This window comes from Asparagus officinalis, chromosome 1 (assembly GCF_001876935.1).
Source record: "Asparagus officinalis chromosome 1, Aspof.V1, whole genome shotgun sequence".
Classification (NCBI taxonomy): Eukaryota; Viridiplantae; Streptophyta; class Magnoliopsida; order Asparagales; family Asparagaceae; genus Asparagus; species Asparagus officinalis.
In genome coordinates this window covers 67,794,585-67,812,971 of record NC_033794.1, presented here as the reverse complement: position 1 = coordinate 67,812,971, position 18,387 = coordinate 67,794,585, and the positions used below count along the sequence as shown (strand labels likewise).

General features: G+C 36.0%; 1 protein-coding gene and 1 pseudogene across 1 annotated transcript; one reads left to right on the top strand and one right to left on the bottom strand.

Moving 5' to 3' along the window:
- LOC109835453 lies at positions 7–2,755 on the top strand (annotated as a pseudogene).
- On the bottom strand, positions 3,368–18,090 carry LOC109825607 (proteasome subunit alpha type-2-like). Its single transcript, XM_020392471.1, has 11 exons — positions 17,940–18,090; positions 17,760–17,836; positions 14,814–14,878; positions 12,014–12,060; positions 11,121–11,196; positions 9,521–9,588; positions 7,614–7,683; positions 7,156–7,241; positions 5,824–5,886; positions 5,685–5,750; positions 3,368–3,765 (listed from the first exon to the last, which is right to left on the bottom strand). Exons 1-11 carry the CDS (start codon positions 17,978–17,980, stop codon positions 3,717–3,719), a joined length of 708 nt encoding a protein of 235 aa, XP_020248060.1. The 5' UTR covers positions 17,981–18,090; the 3' UTR covers positions 3,368–3,716.

Here is an 18,387-nt window from a genome sequence, read left to right as displayed (position 1 = left end):
GGCGTTCGCAGCACCGACAACGTCGTCCTCGGCATCGAGAAGAAATCCACCGCCAAACTCCAAGACTCTAGGTAAATAACCGAAGACCTAGGGTTCCCCTCCGGGACCTAGGGTTAGGGTTCCTCTGATCCATTCTCCAATTTCCGATCCAGATCGGTTCGCAAGATCATCAGCCTTGGTGGCCACATCGCCCTCGCCTGCGCTGGTCTCAAGGCCGATGCTAGGGTTTTGATCAATCGAGCGAGGATCGAGTGCCAGAGCCATAAGCTGACGGTGGAGGATCCGGTGGTCACCGTCGAGTACGTTAATTACTAGGTATATTGCTGGAATGCAACAGAAGTATACGCAGAGCGGTGGGGTCCGGCCGTTCGGGCTGTCGACGTTGATTGTGGGCTTTGATCCGTACACTGGGGTGCCCGCGCCGTACCAGACGGATCCATCGGGGACTTTCTCGGCGTGGAAGGCTAATGCTACTGGGAGGAACTCGAATTCGATGAGGGAGTTCTTGGAGAAGAACTATAAGGAGGTGGCGGGGAGGGAGACGGCGAAGCTTGCCATCAGGGCTTTGCTTGAGGTCAGTTTTCTTTTGTTGTTGTAGTTGGTGGAGTTTCTGTTTGATTGGGCGGTGATTCTAATGGAAATGTAGAGTTTTTGCTGTGTTTTTGGTAGATTTAAGCATTTGTCAGGAGTTGTTAGAGGTCAACTCCGCACGCACCTGATGGATAGCGCTTGCACGCTCCAGTGCCCAAACAGAGTTCTCTCTGGTATTTGTACTAAGGGGGTTGTATACTTAGGAGGACTCTCTTTGCAACACACATAATATTATGTGATCCCTCAACAACACATTCTTGACAATGCAATGACACCATGTGGCACCTGGTATCACGAATACAAATAACATAGAGATAAGTTATTTTGGACAGCAGGGGATCTATTGCTAAAAAATAGTTTAGATGTTGTAAGCAGTTTTTAGCCACTAGGACAGGAGTATATCATTATGAATCTGCGATTCATCCTTTAATAGGTAATGTTTGACGATGCGACTGAAGTTGTTGGACCTTACTTTGTTGTACATTGTAGATAGAGATTAGCCATTTATGACCGGTTCTGATTTCAAATATGGGAATTTGCATATGATGGAACTGGAAGAAGATTCTAAGAATTGAGCTTTTTTGTTAACCCTTATGGTGTTGAGGAGTGAGGGATTGAAATGGAAGTGTAGTTAGGAAACTGGTTTCTTTTATTTTATTTTTTTTAATTGCCAAAATAAAGCGCGGCGAGCCTACTTAGAGGTAGCAAAAGACAAAGAAAGTGAGTTTATTCTTTGGATTAATTGTTGTTTTGTAGAGTTTGTTGCTTGATCGAGAGCCATGCTCATAGGATAAATTTCTTTTTCCTTTGTAAACATCCGGTCCTATGGGTAAGCTCCCCACTGCCTTTGAGACAAATTTTGGTAGCCTAGCTGTGAGTATCATGAGGTCGGAAGGACAACTTCCAACACTTCCATGACTTAATTATGAAAGAGGATGCATGTTATGTATACTCAAAAGCAGGCAAATTAAGACCTAAAAATAGCCTAGTCTTTCAACCAAGAATGAAGTCTGCTTTTGAGAATGGAGGAACTGTTTGTTGATACTAAATATCTTGGACTGACAAGGAAAAATGAAGTCTGCTTTTGAGGATGATGGAGGAACTGTTTGTTGATACTAAGTATCTCGACTGACAAGGAAAAGAGCATGGCTCATTTCCTGCAATGAGTATTTAGGAGAACCTATGTGAAAAAGAGAGCGAAAATGAGTTTTTTATGAGCAGGGTTTGTGCAATAATACCAGGTTCCGTAGATTCTAAATAAACTACCTGAACTTGGTCAATAACAAAAAGTACAGAAACTTGTAAGAACTTCAAAAAAAAAGAGCATAACTATTAGCGTAATATCTTGTTGATCATTAGGAAAATAAAATATACGGGAGAAAGGCGTAACAGCAATAGCATCTGCATGGTGTCAAAGTTGCCAAGTGGATTACTGGATTATATAAGCCAAGTGGATTATAATCCAAGGTTGCCAAACATGCTTTATATAGAACATAAAGTTTGTGGTAGAGAGAAAATTCGAGGGAGGATAAGTGGAATAAGTGGTCAAGGGACTAGCTTATTTGTTTTGCGTTGGAGCAGTGAGTACATAATGAAAGTGCATAGTAGTTTTCTGAAGTAAAAATTAAAAAAAAAAACACGGAGTTTATGGTAATTCCTTGAAATTTACCCTCTTTTAACAAAAGTTCATCCCGGTTTTCCACAAAAAACTTATGGTAATTTCTTAAGAAGATAGAAAGGTTTAGCTTTCTATAATTTAGCCAAAATACTTATGGTAAACTGTGTGTTAGGAGATAGTATCCAGTTCTGTTAGTTACCACGCATACTGAGGGTTCATATCCTTTTTGTCCTTTATTGTGGTTTATTGACAGACTGTAGGATTTTGAATCTTTGATGCATTACATATCCACCATCTTTTACAGGTTGTGGAGAGTGGGGGGAAGAACATTGAAATTGCAGCGATGACAAAAGATGAAGGTCTCAAACAACTCGAGGAAGCTGAGATCGATGCCATTGTTGCAGAAATAGAGGCGGAGAAAGCTGCTGCTGAGGCTGCAAAGAAGGCTCCTAAAGAAAAATGTGATTCTAGGTAAGCTCAGCATATATTAAATTTCTTTTTCATATCTTGCCTATTTACAGTTGTGGATATGTACCTTCTCTATAGTTACTTGATTTAATTTTCTGATAAAAAGAGATATCTGGCCTTCAGCTTGATACTGCTGTATTTGTACCTGTTAATAGAGTTTTAGAGTTCATTTGCTGGACTTAGAAGGAAGTCATGCTTAGTGTTTCGAACACGCGTGTAGATGGGTAATCCACTGATTAATGATGAACGGATTTTACTAATATATTAAGCTTTCTTCAGCTACAGACTTACAAGAAAAGGATTTGTTTTTCCTCCCAAAAAGCAAAAAGACCGAACCTCAGGTCGTAACATGGAGCGGTTCCAAAGGAATGATGTTTGAGTTATACTCATCAATCTATCCAGTTTATATAGAAACCACGTTTCAAATGGATTCCAATTGTGATCAGCTACATTAACATATTTTCCAGTAAATTTTTGACCAAAGCTCCCAAAATATCCTTAAAACACTCGTGCCAGCCACAAGGTTTGGTTTAAGAAGGCATATCACATGGCGTGTGTTCTTTAAGGGTACTATGGGAATTTTGCAGCACTTTTTTAAGCCCAAAAATACAACCATCAGGGGATTATTCTCCACTTGATTTCTCAAGATCCTATATATGAAATAAAAGAACATCATTGAAGACATTTCACTTGTCCATAACTGGGCTCCCATAAAGTTGGGACGCAAATAATTTTCATTTTGAGCACTTCTTTGAAACCATGTTTTTTTTTAGAACTTTTTGAATCCAAGTGTCGGAACAAGCTAACGACCTTTTTAGATGGTAATGCTGCTGGGTGTAAAAGAACTTGCAGCATAAAAGACACTACAAGCTATCAGGACTTCCGACTGAACAAAGAATAACTTCAAATACAGACCAAAGCCAAAAAGTCCAAGATGAACATAAATATTTCTATGGATTGCGGGTCCTCAATTCTTCCATTTCAGTCGTGAGAGCTTAAATCACTGTACCCCAATTAAGCAGTGAAGTGCGCAGACCAATTACTCAACTTCAGCCAAATAATCATCAATCTCAGCAGGTGTCAATACCCTACAGAATGGATAAAAAAAGAATAAATTAAAGTAGAATAAATTAAAGTTTATGATAAAGTATAGGGTTATTGCATATATATCCCTTACATCAAGCGTATTTGCAAAAATACCCCTCAAATCTCAGTATTTGCAGAACTATCCCTCAAATCATCAATTTTGGAAATCACCACCGTTGATAAGCTAATTTGTAATCGCAATGTAAAATTTATCAACAAAACAATCAAAATTTGCGCACCAAGATGATTTTAGGGGTATTTTTTTACATAAAGTTGATCATTTGAGGGGTAGTTTTGTAAATACTAAGACTTGGGGGTATTTTTTGCAAATAACCATGATTTAAGGTGTATAGATACAAAGAACCCTAAATTATATCTTATTTGCAAGTAAAGTAAAAAAAACAAAGTTATTGTCATAGCATATCCACAACAAAACAATTAAACTAATCATAACAAAATCATAAGGATTCTCTTCAGGTGATCATCAGTATTGTGGGCCATGTTCATATACGAAGTTATTGCAACTAATGTCCAATTAGATTATGTTCTAGGGACCGACATCCTAAAAACCAAGTATAGGCTACACAATGATATCATATACGAAGTTTAAGCAAGTTGATCCAACCTAATCATTCTTGATTGATACTATATACTATATAGGATGGCTAATAATGACTGTCATAGTTCAATAGTGACTACCAACAACCAGTATACGAGAAGATCTAAAGATAAAGTATCAAAAGTTGATTTGAGAATTTTATACTAGAAAAATGTTAAAAGAACTGATGATTCGGAAGTTTGTGATTAAGCTGACTTATTGCATTACTACAGGTATGTAATTGTGATTAAGCTGACTTATTGCATTATCTATACTTATAAAGGCAATTCAAAACTTAGAACAATATCAGGTTTTCCAAACTTCGCTAAAAACCGACCGAAATTGAAATAACTATTATTATTTCCGAATTTACTGATAAAGCTACTTTTCACAAATCTATTCAAGTTTAAAAAAAAATCACCATCTGTTTGAGCAGGAGTGACAGCTGCTATTCTCAGAAGCTACATCCACGAATTCTAAAGAGCTGTTTTACAATTCAAACAAGTTCAACTATAGATAGATTATATATGGTTTGTAAATCGGATAGATTCATGAAAGTCAAAGGACTAATTCAATATATAGTTTATAGAAGGTAAGGAGACCCTGAACTTGTAAGATATTGGTTAATGGACGTGCTGCCCCAAGGGCTACATGCCTCCAAATTCTTGGTCCACCAAGGAGCTCTACAAAAACAGCCCAAATTATCCTCAACGACCAATACCTCCCCAGAGGTTATGCGGTGCCCAAAAAAATTGCCTTCTAGCAGCAACACAGGTCCAGATTGTTGCAGCTAATATACAATGTCCATTTAAAATTTTCAAACTTCCGATCTACATCTACATCGAATGTTGTGTTAAAGATCAATTAAAGATCAACTTTTGTCCATACCATTTTTCAGACTCAAAAAGTTGGGTCAGAAACAGTTTTCTATTTATTGATACAACAATAATTCAAGTGGCTAACCAGGTGTAAAAATAGTTATGACCAGACTAAGCGGAGCGTTGAATAAAAATTTTCATGTCAAATCTAGGTTGAATGCTCTAGGGCACACATACTGATCAAGATCTACAACTTTTGTAGAACTTTTCAAATTTAAAGATTTGGATCAAAAAGTGCTCACGAGCACCTATTTTGTATCGTAACGGCTCAAGCATGGGACAACAATCCTGCAAGAACTAAAGACAACCCTTGCATAAATCCTGTAAGGTACGAGGAGAGGAAGACCTTGCAAACTTTATTTGGAGGTTTAACAAGATGCAGCAGATCAGTATAACTCTAAACAGTATATCCATCCTGAGTGAAGAAAAAGACAATAGACCAAACCTGAATTTCCTATCAGCACCAATGATTCCAATTTCAATGTTCTTGGCTGAAATTTGCCCTTCAAACCTAAATAATTGCAACATAAATTTAGTGGTGTTACAGCACAAACACCAAGTAATTCAAGGAAGCAGATAAGTACCCTTCTTTTAAAGTCAATATTGCAGTGTGGACTGCATCATCAAGCTCCATATCATCAGTGTATCTACAAGTAGAAGGATTGTCATTTTTCATTATCAAACATGGAAATCTTTGTCCTTCAGAATGCATATTACAAAATAGGGGTCAACAGCAGAATGGACGACAAGTAAAATAACTTTAGATACAATTGAACATTTCATCAGCATACTGAAAGATGTGCTTGGTTATACTAGTACCAAAAAAGGTAATGATCAACCCAAGGCAAGTAATGCCATAGAAAATTCATGTAGCAAATTGAAGAACAATAGGGCATTACCGACATGCTCAAGACAATTAAATGATCTGATTTGCCCAACTAATTAAATATGTAATACAACTGGTAGTCTGGTGCAATATAAACATTGAGACAGGTGCACTTGAGGTGCCTGGGCAGGCACAAACCCTGTGTACCTGACATCTAACTAGCCAGAAACTCAGATTTGATGTTTTCTAAGTTGAACAACCACTTCTCAAAATAAAACCATATAATCAATTAGAAATTGCATTTGCGATGTATAAGTAGTTTGATTAACTTTGTTTTGCAGATAACAAGGTAAGAATATGAAATACTGACTGTAGGGACTCTATCTAATCCTAAGTCAAGAAGAGAAAAAATGTTAAATAGAAATTATAACATATATGAGACTTCAATAAAAAAAAATTGGTTTGTTCCACACATCTAAACGTAATATGACCATCCATTGTCGAAACTTAGAATCTTTTGAATTGCAATTTACTTCAAAAAATATGTATGAGATGGACTAAATTGTGCTCCTTTTGACAAAATTAATTACAGATCATTTTACTAGAACTAGGTTCTTCGTATATGAATAGCAATAAATACACTAGTTATAATATCAGTTAAATATGTACATATTTTGATGAATTGTACTGAATACGTGTAAAGCTGCGTTCCCTTATCTAGATATTGAACAATTGCCTTATCTGACACTCTATGTCCGTCTAGGAGCACAATCCTCACTCTTTTTCTAAATCTCTCCCTCTTTTTTTTCCAGCCATCAATTTGCTTTTTCTACAAGCCATAACTATTTATTTAAACCCAAACATCAACCTTCACATGTAAAGCGCTTGCCCAACACAAACAGACTACTCCAAAATCACAACTTTGTATTAAGTACTGGAACGATTCCAATGGATCAACAGAAGCCAAACTTGACTACATAGACAAACAATATTATAAATCCACAAGGTTTGGAAAAAAGACATGTGAAAAACTTTTTAGCTGACTTTAAGAGATCAAAAAATTAGAAAACATCTGAGACTTTTTTATTACCTCTTCTCAAGAAATGTCTTTGCATTAGAGACATTTTTCCCCATGGCCGAAGCTTTCCAAGAGAAGTAAGAACCAGATGGGTCAACCTATAAAAACATAAGTTAGAGATGGTGGTTCATTTTGTAGCTTCAAAATCTAACATATAGGCAAACAGTCAAATAAGAGAAAAGTACTGGAGCCAATTGGTTATCAAAGTACAATTATCAACATATATTTGTCACAACAGAAAATGGAATTTAAATAAAATAAATGTGAAGATCGATGCCTGTAGGCATTTAGTAGAATAATACAAAAATGTCTATTGAGAAACTGGACTGGTTATAGTACAGTTGCAGTTCTTAAATGCTGAAGAATATGCAAGGGAACGACCAGAAACAAAGGGGGGGAACTGATATTTGTCTCAGACTATGTCAATGACTCTTAGATGTCATGAAACAGAAAAAGGCAGTGTGCTATACCTGAAATAATTGTGGACCATTATCATCATACCCAGCTATCAGCAAAGAAACTCCAAAAGGCCTTACTCCACTGAAATAGGCAATCCATTCAGAAAAAACATTAGGAATTGGGTCCAAATAAGAAACCAAGAGGAAATTAAGGCATGGCCATTTGTCCTGTAAGGCATTACTTAGAAACATTATTCAAACAAGAATAGTATAAATAAGTTGAGCTTGAGACCAAACAAGATTCTAGAGATTGTCTAAAATAAAGAATGTTCGGGAGAAGATTAAAATTGCTGATGGCAAAATGAAACAGGAAGATTCATAATGACAATTCCTGCAAGGCTGCAAATATCATTAGACTTTATGTTCTCATAAGTAAGTAATCGAAGGGAAACTTTGCAAGCAAGCGGACATACTATCACAAATTAAAATTATCGAATATGAAAGTCGTAGTAGTTAAATATCATTAAAGACAAAAGCGACCAGTAACCTTTAGCAGATATTGACTAATATGTCTCAACAAGTAGAGTTAGCAAAACCTTTTTCAAGTAGCTTTAATTCACTTTTATAATCAATCGGAACAAGTCACTATCCAACTTATATAGTGAAGTATAGCAAACTAACAAAATCTTTTCAAATGTGTGTCCAAGTCAACCAACATCATTTTTAGTAATATATATCTCTAAATCAACTCTATACAGCGCATTTCCAGTGTCGAACACATCGAATTTGGATTGTTACGACTTTGACACTTCTATAATAGTGTTGGAATAGCTATACCTTACACCAATGTTACCTGGGTACTTCTATGATGAAGCCGTACCCATACCCAACACGTACCCATACCCAAACTTCATGGACACTCCTTGGGTATATACGTACATTTATTCACACTTCATGAACTCAATTATATGCTATGTGTTTCAATTTAAAACACTTGTTACACACTTCTTGGATGTATATCCTACACATCCATACTAGGAACTCGTTAGACATGGTTCGGGTTCATTTCAACCGATCCAAGTTCAAACTATAAATCATTTGAGCGTCTAGTTCAAAGATGAGTGATTTCCAATTTATAACAATCAACATAATAAAAGAAACTCAAAAATGTGATAGGAATTTTAATTGTGATAACACATAAATTGAAAAAACAATAAATCTTATGTGAATTATTTACTTCAATATGTATATGTAGTTGTTTCCCTGTACCCTACATTTACAAATTTGAAGCATGTTGTACCCGTACCCGTACCTGTGCCCGCACCCACAACAGTACCCGTTTCCATGCAACTTAGCCTTACACAATCTATGCAACCAACATACTTCACCTAGAAAACTGACTTGGTTAGACTGATATACTTTATGAAGAATGGCCGGTCTCAGAACCCCATTATTTTGTATTTGCAATGTATAAGTTATGAGTTTGCATTGCTTACTGGAGAAAGGAATGTGATTCTCTTTGATTCTGTCTAAATTGTTGCGTAAAATTGGCCGCAATTTCCTATAGCAGATAAATATCATTTTTATAGCCTCCAAACTTATTCATGTCAGACAATTGCAAGGTTGCTCCAAGGTTATATGGGCTTAAACTGCACTGCAGAAAAGTAGGTTCATGTTATGCCATCATAAAACAGGTATGACCCTCTCTTTGTCACAACTAGGAACTTGGCACCAAACTATTGAGGATTTTAGGATAGCATCAGGTTAACACTTAACAGACAGTGAAAGAAGTTGTGTAACTATTTCATCATGTTTATCCTTCTCTAAGTCGGACACCATGTTTGTAGAATACTTAAGATGCGGACAAGGATTATGATAAATTGATAATATTGGTAAAACATCATGTCGCACGAGGTCAAGTTTGCTTAACAGATTGCATTTAAGATCCTTTATTAATGAAAAGATGATGATAACCATACCCAGACTGAGTGAACTCCTGCATAACAGCTGCAGTTTCCCTTACAAGTTGTGTTACAGGAATTGGTTCCTGCATTCAGGTGACAATGATAACAATCAGATTTTCAGAGGGCAACGTATCTCCAACGAGATGCGTACTTAATGAAGCCTACACATTTGAAAATTCCAACAGTATACAGCTCAGAGTTAGAAGTGTAAACCATGCATGAGAAGCAATGAACATCATAAATATCAGGGTCCAAGTGTGATGATTAAATGCCACAGAAGTGCAGTTTCTATGCGTATAAAGAAACATGATATATTTTGTGAAAGAATAGTTGTCAAGGGGTGGTAATAAGATGGAACAGTAGTTGCAAATAATATCATCTCTTCCAATTCTACCACACAACTCCAGAAACTTGGCTCTTTGGCAATCATATTTCTACACAATAAAGTCGTAAAATACTATGCATCGGATCTGAACAAAATAAAATTTCATAAGGATGAGAACAATGTTAACCGATAGTTCCAGTAACAGAAAACGTAGCAAAAACACCAATCACAGAAGAAAATAGGTTAACCAACAATCCAGGAAGCGTGAAGACAAGATTATAGTTCCTACTGACCTCAAACAAACAATCTAAAGACAGCAAGATAATAAATGGTAACTTTAATTTAGTAATCACAGTGACCAAAGAAGGATGTAGCTAGGAGAGGGCTCAAACTGGATAATTGCATTAGAAAGAGAATAACTAAACAATGAATGCTGGACGGGAAATGGCACGCTCTTGTGAAGGTCATTATTGTACATCGACTGCATATGGGTAGGAAAATATTTAACAGAAATAATCTGGAGAAATGAGCTGTCAAAGGGATAACATGTTTAAGGCAATGACACATACAACCAAAATAGAAGCTTTCTGGGTTATCTTGAATACAACAGGAAACCCCCCCCCCCCCCCCCTCCTCTTCCTTCTTTTATAGCTGGCATGAACATGTAGGAAGTAACTAAAACCAAATCACTACAAAAGGATAACATACTTCAAAGGTATGGGTCATGACATAGTCAAGGTATGCCGGCATTGTTGAGCAGAAGCCTAGAAAACTTCATATGCAAGTGCAAAACATTAGAAACATTATTAGAAACATGGATATATTTGTCCTACCTAGCCATTTCCTTACTACAGAGAAAATTGATCAAACATTTCGAGGCTGTTGACATCCCACGGTTGATATTCCCTTAGCCCACTCTGCCCCTTCCACTACCGTTACAAAGAAGAGCTATTTGATGAAATTGAACAACTAAACAGTACATATTGTAGCAATGCCTCTGTGAAAGAGGGAATTTCGAGGAGCTTGTTCATACCAAAAAGTTTGATTACAAGTACTCTTTATACTAGATTCTTGGAATGCACCAAAACATTCTGAGACCCCTTTCATCAGTAGTCCAAAGGAGGCACTTCACTAGCTACCATGCATTTACATTGAATCGGGCATCATATACTAATTAACAGGTAAAAGAAAATTAAGCAGGAAAGGTGACTCGAGTTTAAGATATTAAAAATGGATTATAAATTTATAACATGAAAACAAGAACTGGACAATCCGGAGATGTGAACTTACTTTATAAAGTCTATAGTACTGCTGAGCTTGCCTTCTGCTTTTCCTAACTAAAACACGAGAATCTGGTCCCATTCCACTGCAAGCAAAAACAACAATGAAAAATAGTGGGTGAAAATGGAAAGTGGTAAACCACAAGGAAAAAAGTGAAACAAGTAAATCACAAACCCAAATTATAACAAAGCTTAGTACTCATATCTCAAGTGTTAATTTAATATCAAACGTATTAGCAACTGAAGTGTGAAACCTGTAATGCAAAACAGCCAATAAGCCCAGCGTTTTTTTGTCCTGATTCAAAGATTGTTTCAATTCCTCATAGCAAATTTTGCATATTCACACTTTTATCCGACTGTCCCACAGAATTTTGAAGGGTTCTCCTCATTGCATGATTTAAACCGCACAACACATGGCACAGCTTTTCTACCCGCTAACCAGTCATAAATGTTATACAGTAACAGTAATCATAACTCTTGTTCGTGACTTACTTTGCCTAGATTTTGGCAGGAGATTGCTGACATTGGGTTGCGATTGCTAGTCAGTTGTAATTTTAATCAAAACATTCTGCACAGTTTTCTCATAGTGGTACTCCAAAGCATTACATTTTGATCAAGAGATCCATTTACTGTAAGAGGAAGTTCATGAGTTTCAACAGTTAATTACATAATAATGTATTACACATTTTCAAAACCAAATGCAGAAACAGCCAACATGATACAAGTGAACCCTCTTTATAATGAAGCAAAACAATCACTCATGATTGACCAGGATTTAGAAGACATAAATCTACGTCAAATAGACAAATTGATGTTCATGTATGTCATATATTTTAGCAGCTACGTGTTATTGATGAATCTGATTCCAGTGTCTAAATAGTAGCAAATTGCATAGAAAAATACCTGTAAACTACTCCAATATCTGTTGTCATCAGCTGGATTTTTTGCACCTGCAACAAAAATTACTTGATGAAATTCTGTTCATTCTGAAAAGAGTGACGTTTCTACATGCTATCTAACCTAACCTAATCTAATCTAATACTATACTATTATAAAAGTGTGTTTAATGTTAAAACATTCCTTCTCAAAATGCCCTCCAATTTCTGTGTAAATGAAAATGTCATTTATATTATTATGGGCATTCATGTAATTTTTGTCTTCTTGATGTAAAACACTTGCATGCATGCACACATACATACACACACATAATATATACATAATTTAATAGCACTTATTTACCCATTTAATTTCTTTCATAACCGCTAGTTAAACCATTCACCCACTAAACCTATTTACTGATCCCCTTTAATCCTAAACTAAGGCACCCTTTCTCCGTCCTAAATGTAACATCCCTTCTATCCTTCCTTTATAAATCTCCATTCTCCATTGTTTTCATCCATAAGCCACCTAAACAGAAGTTCCTTTATAAATCTCCATTCTCCATTGTTTTCATCCATAAGCCACCTAAACAGAAGTTCCTTTATAAATCTCCATTCTCCATTGTTTTCATCCATAAGACACCTAAAGAAGAAGAAGAAGAAGAAACCGCACCTCACTAGCATGTATCCTACACCTCTTCCAAACTCAGATAGGATTAATGTCCCCCTGCCCAACAGCCGTTGGAGCACACAGATCTACAAGAAACACCGCTAAGAAGAAGAAGAAGAATGGACATCACTAGCATGTATCGTACACCTCTTCCAAACTCAGATAGGACTAATGTCCCCCTGCCCAACAGCCGCTGGAGCACACAGATCTACAAGAAGCACCGCTACATGTGGCTCTCAGCACTTTTGACACTGAACTCGACCCTGCCTGCGCCGGCACCTACAATGTTGCCGCCTCCCACCACTTATGTTTAAGCGATTATTGTTCTCGTGCTTCTTTTGGTATAAGTAATATCCTAATTGTAATATGTTTTCCCCCTCATATATTTTAGCTTATTCAACATGCAAATACGCTAAAAAGAAAAAAAGAAAAAAAGGAAAAAAAAACATCATAATGAGATGAGATCCTCTGGTGCGTTGCCAACCATTGTAACTTTGCGAACAAAGAAAAAGAGAAGCAACTTTTGAGAAGAAAAGGAAGAGGAAGAAAGAAGAAAGAGGGCAAAATAGCATGTCACTATCAATGAGTGATATATGTATCATTTTGTAAGTGAACAGATGTTAATCTTTATTTATGTAAAGGCATGAACATTGAAAGAATTAATAAAATGCCTCAAAAGTTTGTTTTATCTTCTAAATCAAAGAAATAATTGAGTAATAGATGCAAATAATCACGGTTATAAACTACTTCTGAACAAATTCTTAATTCAGTGACTCATATATGGTATTTTTTGATGTTTTTGTTGGTGATAATTTGTAATTGCAACATAGTCCCCAACAATTCCTATAATTGCTGAAGCTTCCCACTAAATCCAAAAAATTACAAAACAGTTCCTTTAAATCCAAAATATTTACAACACAGTCCAATAAATGTGTTGAAATTAAAAATGTACTCTATAAGATACTGAAATTGCAAGAAGCACTAAGGGCTAATCAAAGCCGCCTCCTGAAAAAAATTATTGATCTTGGTTCTATGTCGGCTGGTGATCCAGAAAAGGTTGTTGAAGAGTGTCCGAAAATGACACAACCTACTGGATATGTTTTCCACATAATGCTATGTTTTCTCTTCTATGTGATGCAACATCTTGTGAGTACATAAGTCTTCCATTTCTCATTTTCTTTATAGCATCACATTTTCTTTCCTTAATGAATGGTGCTTTACTCTATATGAAGTTGCTTTTTATAATTTCTATGTATTTCCTGTCATATTTTGGCTTCATGAATCACATATTTACTCATGATTCGTCTTCTTAACTCTTTTTCCTCTTCGAATCACTTCATGATTTTGTCAAAAAAATTCAGAATAAGGAACAATTATATTCACGTGCAACGCACGTGCACTATATTAGTCTAACACAAATACACGATTAATCAGTTAGCTAAGTGGGGGGAAGAAAACATATAATATTTCATTAGAAATGGAAATTAGAAGAGAAGATCCAAGGAAACCAGGTTAAACGATGCAGTCAAATAGAAATCAAGATATCCAACTTTCCAAGAGCATGACTGTTGTACAAAACCTGAAGCAGCAACCCTAAGAGCTGTAACTAATATTACTTACTAATAACAAAAAAAAAGAGAACAAATATAAGAAAACAACTTTTTCATCAGTGTCTCAGACAGCAAAGAAGAATGCTGATGATTCCAGATAAACAACTAATATAATCCTATTAAATATAGACTAGCATTAGGCCTAATACAGATTCTTTAAAATGTGACCTCATCAAAATCAGCTCAATTAAGCATAACAAATAAAATGTAATTCTTACAAAAATTGAAACTTCTTATGAGTACTAAAAAGGGTAGCCCAGTGCACGAGGCTCCCACCATTGTGGGATCTGGGGAGGGTCAGATGTACATAGCCTTAACCCCGTATTCGAAGAGGCTGTTTCTAGGATTTGAACCCATGACCTCTAGGTCACAAGGCAACAACCTCAACGTTGCGCCAAGGCTCACCCTCTTACTTATGAGTAATGAGAAGTATAAAATAAAAATCAAGAACAATACATTGCCATCATACGGCGTGCAGTTAGTTTCTATTACATATTTAAATACATATAATAGCAAGAACAGTAAACAGTAATATCTGAGCTTACAGATGTCTCATCAACTAAAATGGAAGGCAATTTCTTCTCAGTTGCAATGACAACACCGTTAGCAGCTGTCCGAAAAAAGAAAATATGATCATCCAAAAAAGATACTCAACATTAGTAACTTTTTACACAAAATAACACTGACATATTAATGAAAAGTATTTCATGATGGCCAACAGCTAATCAAGTTAATTACTTTAGCCACATGGTTGCTAGCTATGTCACTAGGAAATAATCCAGTGCAAGATCCTTTCACTCCAAATGGCAAATTATGTAGGATGGAACCACGCAATTAACACATTACTTTAACAAACAAATCGAATTTCACTTCTTTACTGACTACATAACTAGCACACAGTGCCAATCAAAATTCTCATAGAAGAAATAAGTATCTCGGACAATACAATACATAATAAAAGTTCAATTAAGGACCTGCAGTAATTACTCACCTACAATAATATGGGGGGTTTCCCCTAAAAACCACCTTCAAATAGTGTCCTTCTATAGAAACCACCTTCAATTTTCAATTTATATGTAAATCACCTTTAAATAGTATATTATTGCAATAAACCACTTGAACTAACTTTTAAAACATGTTTTTTTTTTTTGCCATCATAATTAATTGTCAAATACCAAGTATATTAGAGAGATGGTCCTTAGTGAAGTTTATGTGGGATCAATTACCCAAAAAATCAACTAAAAAGTGGGCCCAGGTGATTGATTGCAACAAAAACTCATCAAAGGTAGTTCACGTATAAATTGAAAATCAAATTTGGTTTCTATAGAATGACCCTATTTTGATGGTGGTTCCTCAGGAAAAAAAAACCAAATAATATGTATCAAACATGTAAGAGTAACATACAGCATTAATCTCAAACAGTGGAAGAACAGGAAGCTTTCAAACTCTCATTTAGAGATGATTTGTGGACACATATGCAAGTGTCATATTGCGACAAGAAACAAGTTCCCAGGCAACTCTCCAAGATTTACACAAAGTTTCAACAGTAGACATGTTAATTCGCAACATATGTTTATCTGCCATAAAAATGAATATTCGGTTTATCTACTCTAGAATTAATACTTAAATATTTTACCTGTGAACGTATCACAAGCATAAACTGTTTGCAAAATATATTCAGTCCAGAAATTTACTACAACTTCTAGTAGGAATTTTAGATATTAATTAAAATAGACTTCATCATTTAAACATACATTTTCTACTGGCTATATAGTAGAATAATTGTATCAGAATTCCATTATCCAGCTGAAGTTAATCAATTATAATCTGATTTTATAACTTAATTATTATGCATCATCATCAAAGCATCACATAACTAATAAATGGACTCCTAATCAGTTGCACAGTACGAGAAAGCCCAGGATACTCTTTTATCAAAGTCCTAATTTAGCTTTTCTTAGATACTCCTTTATCAACAACACTATCAGTCTTAAAACCATATTAGAACAAACAAACAGGGTGGTAGTTAATTTCAATTTTGCTTCTAACAGGGCAGAAGTTGCTAATTTCAATTTTGCTTTTTTCCTTCTATCCAAGAATGCACATAGATTTACAAGGTGGCAACAGGTTTAAAAGTAAATTAGTTGTAGTTTGTAGTAAATAGAGAAATTGATCTGCAGTCAGATCATACGTAGGATTTTGATCAGTGAATTTTCGTTTTGATGCATGGTAGCAGATCAGAGGTAAGATCGGGTTATCAAGAGCTTTTCTTTTCTTTTCTTGAAGGATGTGTTTTGGAGAAAGTGGGAGGGTGAGGCAGTGAAATTAGGTTAAGGGCTGAAGTTTGAGAGGAAGAACTTGAAGGTGGTGGTGATCAACATCATCAGCTCAATGACCAAGAAAAAAGATGTGCATTGAGCCCAAAGAGGAAGGAAAGGCGGGGATGCATGCCTACAATGTTACACACTATGTTTTCAGCAACCTTTGGTCCTTTACAATGCTCATGCTTATGTCACTTCAATTTTCCTTCAAAGGTGCCTTTCACACATGAACTTTGCATGTCTGAACACATGGACTAGATCAGAGACATGATATTAAGATTACTGATAATAAATGTGTATAATGCCAAAGAAGATGTTTACTTCTCTGATTAGGACTTTAGTAACTATCTTTACCTGTTTCAGCGAGAATTAAATGACAACTACGAAGGTGTCAACACAGGTCGTTATTGATGGAAACAAGACAACTCTTGCAGACTTTGCTATATGGAAGATCGGATAGTCTAATGAGCTAAAGAATGGAGTTTCCAAAAGCTAGTGAGGATCTATGAATATGCCAGCCGGGTCAAGTTTTCTCTCTCTTCTTTCCCTAGTCTTTGCTTAAGCCCCCCAAGGGAAGTCATAGAAATGGCACTTGAGCCAATGACTCTCCTCCACAGCATTGAGTTTTAGGATTAAGAAGAGAAGACATCTAGGTTTCGGAACCTTGACGTGACACCCTGTTATGTTGGGAAACCCCAGAGAGGGATAAGCAGATATCATCTATAGGAAAGCAAATGGGGTACAATTACATAACTTGCTAAATGAAACTAAAACAAACTTCTCTAACTTTTCCGATACACTAACTGCTCTAATAGAAAATGCTTTGATTCAAGCAGAGCAGATGAGAGTGTGGATGGCGTTCAGCAGTGATAATGATACTTACGCCAGCAACAAAGTTAGTCCTTCTCAAAGACTGCAGATGTGCACCTTAACAAACCAGTGCATTTTAATTAATTTAAGCTATGATGGGACCATAACTAGCTTGGCAAGGTAATTATGATGAATAGATGCTCCAAAATGCGGCTAATTTAATCAAAAAATACTCCATACTTATTCGAAAAAAATCTATTAAACTTTAATGTTTCGCATTGAGATCAAAATTGGGCACACTTGCACAATGATCCTTAGATCCATACAATTTACTGGAAACGAATTCATCGGTCCACGTACCTTTGATTCCAAGAGAAGTTTGCCCGGATCCAACGGCGGTGAGCGCGTGCTCGATCTGGACGAGCTTTCCCGATGGGCTGCCGACGGCGATGAGATCCAAGGAGAAGACGACGACGAGAACTAGGGTTACAACTCTGAGATAAGAGCAAAAGTGAGAGCTGAAGGGAGAAGAAATCGAACCTGAATGTGGTGAGAGAGAAAGAGTACTGGCTGTCTCCCATGGCTGGCTTGCTTTTTCTTTTTTTTTCTTTTTTTTTTAAATTAGGGTTTCTAAGAAGTTGAATGAGCGAGGGAAGAAAGGAGGAGTAGGGCTGTGCAATGGCTAGGTCGGTTCGGTTCATTCAAAACCGAAGCAAACCCATTTAAGTCGGTTCGGTTCGGATCGGTTTGTTTGGTTTTTACTCAAGTGTAAATGTTATGTCCAAATTCAATTTCACCTATGATCTGTTGACGAAGAAATAAGTCTTTTACACTTTATTTTATTGAAATTCATAAACTATTAAATGCTACTGAATATTAGATGTAGAAATCAAAATCTAATTCCTACCAAAGATTAAATAATTTTTTTAGAGAAAACTTACATAAAGAATTAAAGTGAAGTCTAATTCAAAAATGTATCAATCTAGAA